At 48.4% G+C, this 15,636-nt stretch overlaps 4 protein-coding genes and 1 non-coding gene across 5 annotated transcripts; 3 read left to right on the plus strand and 2 right to left on the minus strand.

Annotated features, from left to right (window-relative positions):
• Window positions 1–43: 43 nt before the first annotated feature.
• BO85DRAFT_481630 (ELYS family protein) lies at window positions 44–1,267 on the minus strand (the record flags this gene model as incomplete). The annotated part of the gene is made up of 3 exons (XM_025663066.1): window positions 44–763; window positions 821–1,050; window positions 1,114–1,267. 3 exons carry the CDS (start codon window positions 1,265–1,267, stop codon window positions 194–196), a joined length of 954 nt encoding a protein of 317 aa, XP_025510761.1. The 3' UTR covers window positions 44–193.
• Window positions 1,268–1,471: 204 nt separating this feature from the next.
• On the plus strand, window positions 1,472–6,267 carry smc4 (condensin subunit SMC4). Its single transcript, XM_025662551.1, has 5 exons — window positions 1,472–1,924; window positions 1,997–4,929; window positions 4,979–5,731; window positions 5,780–5,857; window positions 5,912–6,267. Exons 1-5 carry the CDS (start codon window positions 1,534–1,536, stop codon window positions 6,005–6,007), a joined length of 4,251 nt encoding a protein of 1,416 aa, XP_025510762.1. The 5' UTR covers window positions 1,472–1,533; the 3' UTR covers window positions 6,008–6,267.
• Window positions 6,268–6,675: 408 nt separating this feature from the next.
• On the plus strand, window positions 6,676–8,069 carry BO85DRAFT_524142 (oxidoreductase; the record flags this gene model as incomplete). Its single annotated transcript, XM_025665397.1, has 4 exons — window positions 6,676–6,977; window positions 7,053–7,420; window positions 7,515–7,741; window positions 7,827–8,069. 4 exons carry the CDS (start codon window positions 6,676–6,678, stop codon window positions 8,067–8,069), a joined length of 1,140 nt encoding a protein of 379 aa, XP_025510763.1.
• A 630-nt stretch (window positions 8,070–8,699) lies between these two features.
• BO85DRAFT_t269 lies at window positions 8,700–8,771 on the minus strand. Its single transcript has one exon. It is a non-coding gene; the product is annotated as a tRNA-Met (tRNA).
• Window positions 8,772–12,105: 3,334 nt separating this feature from the next.
• Window positions 12,106–13,123, plus strand: BO85DRAFT_472436 (uncharacterized protein; the record flags this gene model as incomplete). The annotated part of the gene is made up of 3 exons (XM_025662552.1): window positions 12,106–12,696; window positions 12,748–12,914; window positions 13,009–13,123. The coding sequence occupies exons 1-3, from the start codon at window positions 12,532–12,534 to the stop codon at window positions 13,121–13,123; spliced, it is 447 nt and encodes a 148-aa protein (XP_025510764.1). The 5' UTR covers window positions 12,106–12,531.
• Between the last annotated feature and the right edge of the window lie 2,513 nt (window positions 13,124–15,636).

Below are 15,636 nucleotides of genomic sequence, written 5' to 3' on the forward strand. Positions count from 1 at the left end.
ATTTACTCTTCTACAGGCTGCAAATAATACCAAGAAAGACACTAGGTCGGGGTATACTGGTGGTTATATTTTCGGCCTTGTTAAATCATCAAAAGCAACCGTCGCCTGTTCAATGCCAATGCTTCATAAAATTACAATGGATCCGATGTCAACTCCTATTCTCCGAGCCATTTCCCATAATATCAAGTTCATGTCACGCTTGTCCACCGCTGGAGTGAGAAGTCTGTGTATGTGTGACGCTCTGCCTCAGGACATCCCAGTTCAGTCCGTCAATCTTCTCCCCACCGAGGGACTCAAGCTCCTGGGCCAGTCCACTCAACTTGCCACTAGCAAGGCGGCGCATCATGACTGTGTCCTTGGAGCCATGGAGACCCTTTGCACTACCGTGAAGCAGAGCATCCTCGAACCATTCCTCTTCTTGATCGTCGAATGGAAGGCCGATCAGTTCCAGCGCGCGACTGCTCCGAAGTTGGCCAGCGTCTGTTGTGTGCACGAACTCAATGAGCTGCGTAAGGTAGCTTCGGCGTAGAGTGTCGTCGTTCTTGCGGGTGAAGTAGAAGGCCTCCGTAATGCTTGAGCGACAGAGCGTCTTGAAGAAGGCTCGCTGGACCTTCTCCGATGCCAAAGGCGGGGAAACAGTAAGGTAGTATGCCATTACGAGGCTGTCATCGTGCTTGGGAAGCCGGGGAAGAGTGAGAACATAGAGGATTTCATCTGGGAAAGTTGGGATGATAGAAGGCTCGGTCAGATATTCGACGGCTCGCTATCGGCGCATTCTGGGTCAGTAATCGTCGCAAACTGCGTCAAGGCAGAGACGCACCTTGAACTCAAGCCTATCGAGGTTCCACAGTCCTTCTATGAACAGCCTGTACTTCTCAGGCAAATGACACCGGCGCGAGAACTGGGAAGCCGCATCGCTGGCGGCACGGCAATCTTTCAGGATATAGTAGATCAACGCTTGCTTGTGCTCTATGTCCATGGGGGAGGAAAAAATATGTCCGATAAGAGTCCGGAGGTCTGCATTGGATCTGGGAGGGTAAAGTTGCGTGACTAGATGTTTGCTCCTGATTAACAACGACCTTCACTTCGGAGCTGGATGAGGGGAGAGAATACCTGCTTTAACTCCGAGCAATCCTAGCAGTCTGTCGGCGAACAGTTGGTTTTCAAGCGCACGGCGGTTGGCGACGATCTGCTCAATGACCTTGCCATCGTAGGTGAAGTTCTTGTTGAAGTAGAAGATAGAGTCGAAATCGTCCCAGGGAGCCATTTTGTCAGAGATATGTCCGTAGAACAATTCCGATACAGCGTTGATTATTTACTCGCGGTGAATTGTATGGGCCGCCGTGGCAGGTGGGCGGTGAAGCAGACAGTCCAAAGACGCACATGTTGTGGCAGAAAACAACGCCATTCCCGATGGGGACACAATGTAAACAACCCACTTTCCACTTCCGCCCGCAACTTTGCAACTGCGCCCGCTTCAACATTCGCCTTGATGAAGCCGTCTCTGGCGACGACGACGACTCATCCATAATAATGTCATCCATCGCAAGAAGCCGCCCAACTAGGCGCTCTGCCGCCGCCCGGCGGAGCTATGCTATCGAAGAAACCTCCGAAGAGGAGGATCCCGGAAATGTCACCCCCACGGCATCTCAGCACGACGAAGACGACGACGATAGCGGCGAAGCCACGCCTGTTCCCAAGAAACCCAGAATTGAAAAGAGGTCCTCGCGCAGGCGAGCCACAGTTGAGCAGACTACACCCAAGGCCACGCGCACTACACGGAGATCTCGCAGGTCGGCAACCGCAGAATTGTCGGAGGCGTCGCAACTCACAGATACCAACGACAATGAAGGCGACAGCGTCGCGTCAGTGGAAGAGCCCGAGACTGCCTCACAGGTGACAGCATCGGTAAAGAAAATAACCAGTATGGCTCACCCCCGCAAGAGTCGTGTCTCCCACACGCCCAACCCGGAAATGTCCTTACTCCCAACTCCAGAGCCCTCCGTCTCGCCGCCCCCGTCCCAACCCCGATCGCAGAGGGGCAGTGTGCCCCCACTCGCTGATATCACTGAATCGGCTGTGAACCAGACGCCCGCGAAGTCCGAAAGCGAGGAAAAGCCCCAAATAGCCATGATCAACCCCAATACGACCGTTCTCGAAAAGCCGATGGATATCATGATGAAGTCTCGGTTGCTGGGCCCCTCAGCACCCGAGGAGCCATCCGAACCTAAGAGCCGCTTGATTATTACTACACTAATTTTGATGAATTTCAAGAGTTACGCAGGGAAGCAGATCGTTGGGCCCTTCCATGCCTCTTTCTCGTCGGTTGTTGGACCAAACGGATCCGGAAAGTCCAATGTCATCGATGCGTTGCTCTTTGTCTTCGGTTTCCGAGCCAGCAAGATGCGACAGGGCAAGGTTTCCGCTCTCATTCACAATTCCGCCAACTTCCCCAACTTGCCCTACTGTGAAGTCGAAGTCCACTTCCAGGAAGTCCTTGACTTGCCCACCGGAGGGCATGAAGTAGTCCCAGATTCCCAACTGATTATCTCCCGAAAGGCATTTAGAAACAACAGCAGCAAGTACTACATGAACGGCAAGGAGACGAACTTTACCGCCGTGACCACCCTGCTCCGCGACCGCGGCATTGACCTGGACCATAAGCGTTTCCTTATTCTCCAAGGTGAAGTCGAGTCAATCGCACAGATGAAGGCCAAGGCTGCCAACGAGCATGAAGATGGTCTTCTGGAGTACCTCGAGGATATTATCGGAACCTCTAAATACAAGACGCCCATCGACGAAGCAGCCGCTGAGCTGGAGACGCTGAACGACGTCTGTATGGAAAAGAACAACCGTGTACAGCATGTAGAGAAGGAGAAGAACGCTTTGGAAGAAAAAAAGGACAAGGCACTCGCCTTCATCCGTGACGAGAATGAGCTGGCTCAGAAACAGTCCGCACTTTACCAGATTTACATCAATGAGTGCGGGGACAACATCCGAGTGACCGAAGAAGCCATCCTGCAGATGCAAGAGCTTTTGAACCTCGAGCTAGAGAAGCACGAGGGCAACGAGTCCGGTATCAAAGAGCTCGAGAAGGCGTACAAGCGTGGCATGCGGGAATATGAGAGCATGGAAAAGGAGATGCAGGCCTTGGCCAAGGAAATGGCTAAGTACGACAAGGAATCTGTCAAGTTTGAAGAGAAGAAGAAGTTCCTGGTAGGAAAGCAGAAGAAGCTGGAAAAGGCCATGCAGAGTACTCGACTGGCTGCCTCTGAGTGTGAAAGTTTGGTGCAAAAGCATGCGGACGACATTGAAAGGAAATCTAAGGAGACTACACAGCTTGAGAAGGAGATGAAGGTGGAGGAGGAGGAATTGAACTCGATCCGTGAGAGCCTCAAAGGCAAAACCCAGGGCCTCTCGGACCAAATCACAGCAAAGCAAAAGTCGTTGGAGCCTTGGGATGAGAAGATCAACAAGAAGCTCTCGGCTGTTGCTGTGGCTCAGAGTCAGCTTGACATCATCCGTGAGAGAAGCAACGCGGGTGCTGTCCTGTTGGAAGAGGCTCAGGCCAAGGTGGCTTCGATCGAAGAGGGCTTGGCTACCAAGGAGACCGAGCTTGAGGAACGCAAGGAGCAGAAGTCGACACTTGAACAAGAGGTCGAGAAGCTCAAGCATGACCTCAAGAAGTATGCCCACAGAGAACCTGAAGTGCGAGCCCATGTCTCGAGTGCTCGACAGAAGGCAGATGAGGCAAGGGCCAGTCTTGCAAGCACTCAAAATCGCGGCAGCGTTCTCTCTGGACTTATGCGTCTTAAGGAGTCGGGCCGTATTGAAGGCTTCCACGGCCGGCTCGGCAACCTCGGAACTATCGACGAGAAATATGATGTCGCTATCTCGACTGCCTGTCCAGCGCTGGACAACATGGTGGTTGATACGGTTGAGGTCGGTCAGCAGTGCATTGACTACCTGCGTAAGAACAATCTCGGCCGAGCCAATTTCATTCTTCTAGATCGACTCCCACGGCGGGATCTATCCTCCATCGCAACTCCGGAGAAGGTCCCTCGACTTTTTGACCTGGTTAAGCCTAAAGACTCCAAGTTTGCACCCGCATTTTACAGTGTCATGCAGAACACCTTGGTTGCTAAAGACCTCGAGCAAGCCAACCGCATTGCCTATGGAGCCAGACGGTGGAGGGTTGTTACCCTTGATGGTCAACTCATTGACATGTCTGGTACTATGAGTGGTGGTGGTACCCGCGTAGCACGTGGCGGCATGTCCTCCAAGCAAGTGGCAGAGACAAGCAGAGAGCAAGTTGCTCAGCTCGAGGGGGATTTGGAAGAAATGGAGAGGAAGTTCCAGCGCTTCCTAGAGAAGCAACGGCAAATGGAGGCAGCGATCAGAGAGAGGTCCGAGGAGATACCACGGGCGGAGACCAAGATTCAGAAGATCATGATCGAGATCGAAAGTGCCAACAGAAGTCTTGCAGATGCTCAGCGGCGCGTCAAGGAACTGAGCGCCGAGCACAAGCCATCAAAGACGGACGCGAACCAAGCTGCAGCCCTAGAAAAACAGATTGCTGCTCTGGAGGAAGAAATCGAAGACCTTCGTGAACAAAAGGGCGGCATCGAGGAAGAGATCCAGACTCTCCAGAATAAGATTATGGAAGTTGGTGGTGTTAGACTACGTGGTCAGAAGGCCAAGGTCGACGGTCTCAAGGAGCAGATCAGCCTTCTTGCAGAGGAGATTTCCAATGCAGAAGTTGGAAAGTCAAAGAACGAGAAGGCCATCGTCAAGCACCAGAATTCCCGTGCTGACGCAGAGAAGGAGCTTGAGCATGTGACAGAGGAGCTCGAGAAGCTCAATGCGGATGTTGCCAACCAGGCCAACGATGCCTCAGGGTGGAAACAGAAGGTGGAGGAAGCGGAAGAGGTAAGTCCGACATGGAAATATATCAGATTCGCAGGCTCACACAAGACAGGCGCTCGACGAAAAGAAAGAGGACCTCGGCAAGGTGAAGGCTGAGTTAGATGAGAAGGTTGCTGAATTGAACGAGTCCCGAGCCACCGAGATCGAGATGCGCAATAAGCTTGAGGAGAACCAGAAAGCCTTGGCCGAGAACGAAAAGCGCGGGCGGTACTGGCAAGAAAAGTTATCCAAGCTTTCGTTGCAGAATGTCAGCGATCTGGGTGAAGAGCAGGAGGCCACAGAGCTCCAGATGTTCACTCAAGATGAGTTGATGGAGATGAACAAGGAGTCGTTGAAAGCAGCCATTGCTGCCCTCGAGGAGAAGAGCCAGAATGCATCTGTCGACCTTAGTGTCATCGAGGAGTACAGGCGCAGAACGGCTGAACACGAAGCACGTTCGGCCGATCTGACCACTGCCCTGGCGTCGCGCGACAGTGCCAAGGCTCGTCTTGATGGCCTCCGATCTGCTCGTCTGAACGGGTTCATGGAAGGCTTCGGCATTATCTCGCTTCGTCTGAAGGAGATGTACCAGATGATTACGATGGGAGGTAACGCGGAGCTGGAATTGGTCGACTCTCTGGATCCGTTCTCTGAGGGTATCTTGTTCTCCGTCATGCCTCCGAAGAAGAGCTGGAAGAACATTGGTAATCTGTCCGGTGGTGAGAAGACACTTTCCAGTTTGGCGCTGGTATTCGCCTTGCATCACTACAAGCCGACTCCCTTGTACGTGATGGACGAAATCGATGCTGCCCTGGACTTCCGGAACGTGAGTACTCTATCCCAGCTACCGAAAGTGCGTTGCTAATCTGCCTAGGTTTCGATTGTGGCATCTTATATCAAGGAGAGAACTAAGAATGCTCAGTTTATTGTTATTTCTCTGAGAAACAACATGGTAAGACACTCGCCATAGATGCTACAGCAGCGCGTTACTGACTCTCAATAATAGTTCGAACTTGCCTCTCGACTGGTCGGTGTTTACAAGGTCAACCACATGACCAAGAGTGTGACGATCGAAAACAAGGACTACATTACGGGGCGATGATGATTTGATCTGCACGCATGCATGTTATGACTTCTTTCTTTTTTGTATGGGTTTTCCGGAAAGGAGGCGCGGTGTGGGACTGGATATCTGTCACTGGCTGAAGGAGAATCTATGGGCTCCTTCCATACCTGTTTATACGTGGGGTGAAGTTTTGAGATATGGTGTTGACTATTGTTTTCTGACTTCTTGTATGAATTGGATGATGTCCTTTTTGTCTGGTATGACTGAATTCGGAATACATATATTGATTCATCTGTTCTAATTTGACCTCGTGATGATGATGAACCTCTATCGACTTGTAAGTTCAAGAGTTGTTTCCCATAGTAGACAGTAAAAGTAGGCTCATGCTGTTGCAACAACGTAACTTAGCCACGATGATTCCTTATCCACTTCTACTGCTTGACGTAGCTACTGCCATTCTATGACACAGGTTTTCAAAGTCAGGAAAGTCATCTACATGTATTCACTGCCGGAACATTCACTGCATCCATGTATTGCACCAGATCCTCCACCACCTCTGTTACTACTTATTCGGCGCTCCCCCTCATTTACCTACTCCTAAAGATCGAGCCTGTTCTCGATGTCTTGATACTCGATTCTCCTGTTCTTCACCACTCCTGTCTCAGAGTGCCACCTACCTACACAGAACGAGCTCTATAATCTTCAAAATGCCACCAGAACTCACTCCTGACTCCGACTATTCCTCACTCAGAGAATTGATCAAAGGCAGTTCTTCATCCTTTTCATGTTCCGGGTCCATTCCTATCACTACCGATACCTCCGTCAAAGAATATGGTCACGTCCCTACCAAGTCCCAGCCCGTCAGAATCTTCTGGACCTCAAGGGACTCGGTGCCGCAGATGCTGGTTCTTCCTATCTGCGAAAATGATGACGTAGACGCTTCTGGTGCAGGAGCTTTGCAGCAGCTTGTCACTGACTGTGCCCCTGCTGCCTTTTCCAGACGTGGGAAGTACATTCTTGATCCTACTTTTTGCAAAGCCGGGGTGCTGAAACCTTATTAAACATGAGGACAGGTCTACTCCAGCCCCAACGGCTTCATCCAGAAGCACATCAATATCCCCTACAGTGAGAATCAATTTGGCGTGCTCGTAGTGCGCCTGCCTTCCCGATTCACCGGGGGGAACCTATATGTGCGACACAATGAGCAGGTTCGCGATTTGGACTGGAGCCCGGCCGGTTCCTCGACTATCCAGTGGGCTGCATTCTATAGTGACTGCAAGCTTGAGACTCTGCCTGTTACCGGGGGTGAATGCATCACTCTAATCTATGGACTCTATGCTGTAGGTGCTGGCGTGGGATATGTCCATCCTAAACTATCCCTCACGCCATGCATGCAGCCACTTAAGGCGACGGTGATGAACATTCTGGGGAACCCTGACTTGATGAGACAAGGTACATCCTCAACCTATATCTACACCCTGCCTTCCCTTCCTACTGCCAAAGGAACTTGTTTATCTAGTTTGTGGCATATTTGACCTTTTGACAGGTGGCATCCTCGGGGCCTTCTGCTCCTACGCCTATCCCGCCTCAGAGAGCATTGCACATGTGCTAAAGGACGGCGATTATCTTCTCTACTTAGCCTTCAAGTCCTGTGGCCTAGACACCTGCGCGCTGGCTATTTCTAGCACTGGGGACTGGTATGCTACTATTTTCGAGCGGGCACAATCCAAAAACATCCCCATCCAACATAATGAGAAGAACAAGGCTGCCAAAGTATGACCCTCGCTCAAAACCTCCAACCCAATATACCTTGTATACTTGAGCGCATAGCATACGCTAACAGACAAACTCTCCATAGGTGGTGGCAAGTGAGGCTTGGCCATGCATTACTTTGCCAGGGGTGACGTGGGTAAATGAGCAGAACGAGGATAGTGTTGTGCTGAGACATAGCCCTGATGACACCGGAGCTGCTTCTTCTTCTGGCTACGGGAAAGGCACTCATAGGCCAACAAAACGGAGAAAAATTGAGAAGTCGAAGACACCAGTGTACGTGGATGGCGCTATCTTCGCTGTGATTCCGCCGTGGAGGGTACGATTGTAGCTGCGGCACTTTGTAAATCCACAAGGTCAAGATCACGCATGTTGAATGGAGATGGCATGTCAAGAAGGGAGAAATTTGAGGTACAGCTTGTCCGAAAGGCAGGGACCGAGCAGATCTAGATATCTGAATAGGTACTACCAGCTACCAATCCAATTCTTCTTGCTTCTAAATATATCCTTATTTACATAGTACTTATTTGAAATCTGGGATTTGACTGACTGAATATTGTATAACTTCCCCTAGTTACAAGGTGCTTTACAAAATCAGCAGTAATTGCAGAAGCAAACTGACTCAGGATCTCAATATACATGTCATACCCGGTTATCCCTTTAGGCCATGCATGACTCAAGGGTATGTACGGTATGATAGTATGATACAATATATGTAGTATTAACCTACATACGATATACCTCCTCACTGAAAACAATATTGAAAAACAGGTGGTTTAGGTTGTGCTTACATTTATATTGAGGATTGATTCGGTACTATGGTTTTATAGTAGACGAATAAAGTGCACAAAACACCAAATATACCATTTACCCATAATAAAAAGATATAGATTGTCATCCGCAAACAGCCCAGTTCACAAAAACAGAAGGGCATAAGAAAAATAAACAAAAAAAGAAGATATAGCATGTCCTGGTTTCGATCCAGGGACCTCCGGGTTATGAGCCCGGCGCTCTTCCCCTGAGCTAACATGCTGCGGATGAAGATTTATACCCTCTCTTTGACATGATATTCCTGTGGAATAATACTCGGCCGAGAGTAGGATTAGGTTTAATTTGCCAAGGATAAGGCTATTCCTGGTGTAAGTATTGTAGGAGATTGGTTATGGTTTTAATTTGGAGGTATATCTGCTACTGGAGTGGTCATGGGGTAGTAGGATTTGAAACTATATGTTCAGTAGTGATTCCTCAGTGCTGTGTATAAGGTAGTGTGTATAATGATACCGGCTTTCTATTTCAATTGGTTGAATGGTATGCCAGCAATTCTACATTCAAGTGTGATCGTGTATATTGTGCACAGACAATGGGTTGGTGCATTGACCAGCATAGCAGAGTTTCATGTGGTGGTTGTACGCTGGCAGGAAGCAGAGATGGAATCATCTAATTCATTATCCTATCGAATCGAGAATGATTGCCATTTGACATCGTCTCGGAATAGTATCTTTCTTCAACCTGCTTGAATATCGTAATGAAGGATATGCCGGGTATCCTTCTCTTCTATCGAATATGCTAAGAAGGGATCTATCGCAGTCATCTGTTGCAGCCTTCGTGTTGCACGCAACCTCAGATTGCCGTGGTATATATGTTTCCGCATTGTGTCCAGTATATATCGTTGTCAGACATGAAGCATTGTACACGTTCCCAGGACGGAATTGTATGGGGTTGCTGGCAATTAGTGTTCCGCACATAGATAGTACTCGGTTCTATATCCTAGACTCGTCTTCTCCTTCAACTCATTCATTTTGGTCTGTTTCACGCCGATATTATTCAAGACAATGTCTAACACAGCAAATGATATATATTTCACCCATACAATGCTAAACCCTTGCTCACATTGAGTTTCCCCAACCATGATACACCCACCCCAAGCCACAGCAGATGAATACTACCACCAAGACAAAGACAACCCAACCCTACATCAACAATCACCACACGCAACCTAACCAAATATATCCTACTTACCTATCCCCAACAACAATACCACCAAGTTCTAACTAACTCAAACATCAAACCCCATCATGACAGAGACAGAATCCAGCCAAATGAATACATAAACCAATTACCAAACATACTCCACCTAGCCTGGTACCTAGTAGGCTAGTAGCCTACTCAGTCCGTACCCACCCAAGCCCAGTGGCGGGCCAAGCACTGGCCGCCCCCCTCTCCTTCCATCCATCCATCCATCCATCCTTCGTTCCCACTCCACTAAAGTTAGTCAGTCTAGCAGCTCCAGTCAAATAATATTCTCCCACCAACGGAAAGGACCCGAAATAATAGCAATAAATAATAACAATGATAAATAAATAACAATGAAAAAGAGAAAGAAGAAAAAACCCCTCAAACTCTAACAACTCTACGCAGTTCCAGACCCCAGAACCTTTTAATTGCTTACAATTAGATCTGTTGGTGGGCAAGTTGACAAATAATTTCTCCGTCGGGTTTCTGGATTAGTTATAGTTAGATGGGAAGGAGCGGGATTTGGGTGGTGGTTAGCTAGTTCATATTCTTATTTAATCTAATACTTATTCCTTGAAGGAATTATAATTTGTTATATTGTATATACTATACTATATAGGCTATATGTTATAGGGATTATAGATGCACTGAACTTTGTATAGTAGTAAAAACATGTGAAAAGTGGTCAAAAACCTGGTCTGTCGATATTAATTAAATAAACCCACCCGCTCGGCGGCTCGGGTATATCCTACTCAAGTCAAGTCACTTACTAAGTTACTATATATGAAAGAAAACGGTGAAGATCGCATTAAGACATGACTTGTTTCTGAGCTGAGCTGAGTTGAGCCGAGCAAAGCAGAGCACGGTTCAAAGGATGAACGGAACTAGTTTACTGAGAATCTAACTCAATAATACCCAGCAATTATACATGAAAATACCCACTTATTCAAACACAGATGTCAAGGAATAACCATCTTCCAGCAGGTTTAATTCTATTTACTATGTAGTTAGTTAGGTCGAAGCGAACTACCAAAACAAGGGAAGAGAGTAAGTAGTAAGTAAAAGAGGAGAAGAGGGGAAGGACGCGAGTCGTCCGTCAAAAGCTTACTTGCAGACTGCAGTAGGGAAAAGGAAAGGAAAGGAAAGGGAAAAAAAGTTCCAGGCCAGGCGAGGCCAGCCTTGTTTACTATTTAGTTACCTTCTTACTTAACTAGAATTACTTAGTTGACACAAGTTGACAAGTGTGGCTGGCCGTCTTTACTTTAATGAGGATTTCTTGCAGCGAAAAGGCCGTGGAAGTTACCTACTAAGTAAGTGTGTGTGTGTTTTTGCTTTTTCCCCTTTGTTTGTTTGACTGCTATGTTTCTGCTAGTTGCTTATTTTGCTGGTTAGTACTTCCGTGGGTTCCTATTGGTATATATTTTAAGGGCTAAGCTATGTAGGAAGTAAGTAGTATTTGTATAGCTAGCTCACTTGGTATGTATGCATCTGGATAGCAGTACTGTGTAGATAGAAGACCTGGGTGCAGTCAGTAAGTTAGCAACACGCCGTGCCCATAACCACTTACCAAGCAAACCCAACCAACCCACAATAACAATAACAACACCTACTAATCAAATCTCTCACAAGCCACGTGGAGTTCCAGTTTCCAGTCTGCATCCCATCCCAATAAGAAAACGTGAGTGGATGGAGACCTCATCACCCAATGAGAGAAAATCGAAAAAGGAAAAAAAAAAAAGAGGGTTGGGTTTGGTTATAATTGTGGGAACTAAGAAACCTCCTGCTGCTGTTGCCGCCGCTGCTGCGAACTGGAACGGCTTTGCTTGCTTGCTTGCTTGCCTAGTACTTACTTGCTTACAGTGGAGCGTGTTTCTCCCGTCGGGCGGATTCCCACTTGTTTCAATTTGTCGGGTCGGCTGGTGGATGAATGAGTGGGTGAGTGGATGAATGGGTCGGCAGAGTGGAAGGGGAGGCAAAAAAGAGGGCAAGTCGTATGTGGTCGTGTGCTTGCTTGCCTTGCTTGGTATTGGTACTTACAGTACGGGTTATTACTATTAGTTGTCAAGTATTGTTTGTGGTGGTTGTTGTGATGGGATGTGATGGTCGTACATTATTTGGGGGTTTGTTTGGGGGGTGTTTCATCGGATCGAAAGTTAGTTAATATTTGTCCATATTATTTGGGATGGATGGAGGAATGTAAGAATTGATAGATATCGATAGGTATCAAGGTAGGCCACGAGGCTGAAGATAGACGATAAGAGAGAGACTGAAAGGGTATGAATTCGGAAGTATTCACCCAAAGAATCCTACTGTAGGACCTGAATAGACCTGCAATGCGGAGGAAATATGACGGGCTTATGATCTGTCCAACAAGGGATCCATCCTACATTCTGGGAAAGTTTGGTGGATGTGCAGATTGCAGATAGTACCTGTCTAACGGTAGTATTCTCCCCCTCCCCAATCTCACGGTCGGGTTACACACAACAACTGCGGGTTGATAGATCTATACGCGGCGGGAGATCTATCGCGACCGGCAAAAAGTATATCGCAGTCCCAGCGATAAGAGACAACACAACCGGGATACAAGGCACGCGGATTAACTTTCGAACTTATCATTTAGTAGGCTAGAATTGTGCCGTCCTGAGACTACTGCACTGTGACGTGACGGGGGTAAATTAATTAATATTGTTCCTTCGACAGCAAGTATTCCTCCCCGATCGCAAAGCGGCTGTTGCTGGATTCACATCCTGGTCGCTGGTTCACCATAATTACCACGAGTTATGGTTGATGTCGGTTCGGCGAAACTTCGTCAAAACACGCGGGATGCCCGGGGATTCTTTGGACTGTTTGGGACGTTCCGTTGCTGGGACACACGGAGGGTCTTAGCTGAGATGGCTTGCGAGGGAAATCCTTCCGCTGCACTAGACTCAGTCCTATACTTGGCTGTAAGTATGCGTATAGAGTTCTTGCTGTACGCCATATACTCCGTATCCAAGGCACACTTCAAACTATCACCCACAGCGGCTGCACTCCGCATGCGGCCAGCGGTTGCTGCGTCCGGTGTCTGTCGCTCTCTGGATGGATCATCCGGCTGGCTGGAGATGGTCCGATCGCGCAGCAAGGTTCGACCCGACTTGAGTTGTCTCCTCGTACTTTGGGGCAAGTATCAGACATTATCGATGCTACTGCATCTCGTATCGAGTAAAGAGGGTGGTAGCGGGATGCTCGATACTAAACTAATTACCGTCTTCCGCTAGAAGCTTACCATACAAGGGCGCAGGCAGCAAATCGGAGAAAGAAATGGCCGTGGTCGGGCGACTGCCCATGATTTGGGGGATGTTCCCGGAGGACTACAATAATCACAAGTATTAGGCGGGTTGATACCTCCTTGATCGTGTTGATGAAACCCCCCAATCTTACTGTGCTCCGGGCAGTGTAAGTGAACATACGTGGGCTGTCTCTAAAGGGAGGCTGTTGCATTGCCCAGACGGGAATACTCCGGAACTCCGGACCCCAAAGATTGAGGAATCAAGTGATAGACAGGAGGTGATTCGGATCTCTAACCCGAAGACTTTTTGTCGCTGAGTACGTATCTGCATGCGTACTTCAGTTGTTCCCGGGCGAGACCTGGAATGGATAGCGTCTGTTTCGTTCATCGAGAAAGGAATAACGGCCGTTGTCGGGCGGGAGGCGCAACACCTCGGTGGGTATAGTCGTCAGTAGACTCAAACTCAAGCATGGGAAGGATCCCGATCGTCCCCCAGACAGCATCATCATCTTCCATGTGACCAGCAGGATAGCCTCCCTTCCGAGCTCTTACTTAGTTGGGGTTGGAAGGGAGGGAATGGTGGCTGACAGCGGGATGAGGCTGCCTGCAGAGGATCCAATATTCGGATAGGCACCATGGAGGTTTAGTCCAGTAGTTCCGCTGTGTGATAATAGCCGCGCCAATCCTGATTATATGGATGGGCTGTGATTGCTCCGGATGCGCATGCTCATCCCGTGTCTCTCATTCTGTGTCTATGTCTGCCTCTGCCTTATGGAGCTTACCCAAGAATACATCACTGATCTCACTGATCTAACTCGGTAAGTAAGTCTGGATGGCTATCGCGATGCGACTAGTCTAGTCAGTCGCTGGGATAAATGCTGGATCCCCCCACTTGGAATCCTGGGCTGCACTCGGTAAGTAACTGGGATAGTGCCGAAGGGGGATCAAGGTGCGACCCTGGTTCGTATCGGAACCCTCGGGCATGGGAGGCGGCAATGATTTGATGCACATTGGATCTATGACCCTATGATTGCGATCAGGCGGAATGCTTCCTTTCCTTTCCTATTTTCTTTTTCTTCGCTTTATCCCCCTTCCCCTCCTGCTTCCCATTGCTTTTTTGGTTCAATGAAGTCAAGGGACATAAAATAAAAAAGAAAGAAAAAAATAATAGAAAGAAAGAAAGAAAAAAAGTAAAATCAAAAAGGGGGAAAGGAGATCAGCAAAGAAAATAATCCCAGGGTGCATTCCTGTAATTGAAGTTCCTTGCCGAACGTGGCTGAATTGGGAAAGTTCCTGGTCGGAAGCGACCAGCTCGGTTGCTGACCGTTTATCCATGCTGGGGAACCGGTCGGTGGTTCGAGTCTGGAGAGTTGATGACTGATGATTGATGAGAGTGTGTGAGAGTCAGATCCTACCTTAGTTAATTAAACTAATTACTAGTCACCTAGATGCTCACGTTGTGGATATACAACCAAAATCAAAAAAGGGTAACATTTTTTATGGAGCATACGACCATCCTCCCTGCCACCGGATATACGAAAAAAAAAACCCAAAAGGCAAAGGGAAAAAATGGCGCAGGTGATAATTTGACTTCTTCCATCCCTCGTTCTACAGACCTTCGATTGCGTAAAATCCAGGTTTAGCGGCCAACCGCCGTCCCGTCAAATTGGGTACGGAAGTTTGTTTGGGTCGAGTCCATCGGGCGCGGTGACGGGTTGGGTTTAGATAGTTCTGGGTAGTACCACCACCACCACATCCAGCGTCACTAATTCGTCTAGTCGAGTCTGTCCCATAGTCACTCGGTAACTCCGGGGTTGATGGCTTTTCCTCTTCTGCTTCCTTACAGCCGGATTACACCCGGGGTTATTGTCCGCCTTGCTGTTTTTCCTGGTTCACCCTCATCATCCCATTCATTCCATCGGTGGAAATGGGAAACGAAGAACCGTTGGAATGGTTACGCAAAGGAGTAACTGGCCATGTGTGAAGGAGGGTAAAGGAAGGGCCATGATCGACAAACATTGGGCGGGTAATCATTTTCATTCTGGTTCCTATTGATCTGATGCCGTAGTTTAGGCCCCCTCCCCCTTCTCCATCTGAACCAGAATGCTGGCTGGCTCACTAGTCAGTCATGCCCTCCCCATGCTTGTGTCTCTCTCATACTCCATCTGGGCAATCTAGTCGCATATTAGGCCGGAACCGTTTTCTGTCGGGCTCCATCCGCTGACAGGCTGAAGGGAGACTAGGAGCTCTAGTGAATTTCAGCCTGCAACAGACGATTCGTCTAAGGGAGAATCAGATAAATAAGCGCAATAAGAGAGGCGGATGCCAAGTAGATAGTAAGTCGCAGGAATGGGGAATGGATATTGTCGGAAAAGACCCCTCCACAGTTTGTCATCGTTAATATTTGGATTTTGGGATCCCGGATACTACTCCGTCTAGTTAATTTATATTTCACCACTACTAGTTGTAGTTATAGTTCCGGTACGGTAAGTTCCCTTGTCGCCTAGTAGTTGAAGCCCAACCGGGATTCATTCATTCATTCTTTCTTGGATGGCAAGCAGGCAGAGAAAGAAGAAAGGGAGGGAGGGGGGAGGGATGTGCTTTGGCCCCCAGAGCC

This window comes from Aspergillus piperis (assembly GCF_003184755.1).
Source record: "Aspergillus piperis CBS 112811 unplaced genomic scaffold BO85scaffold_28, whole genome shotgun sequence".
In the NCBI taxonomy this organism is placed as follows: domain Eukaryota; kingdom Fungi; phylum Ascomycota; class Eurotiomycetes; order Eurotiales; family Aspergillaceae; genus Aspergillus; species Aspergillus piperis.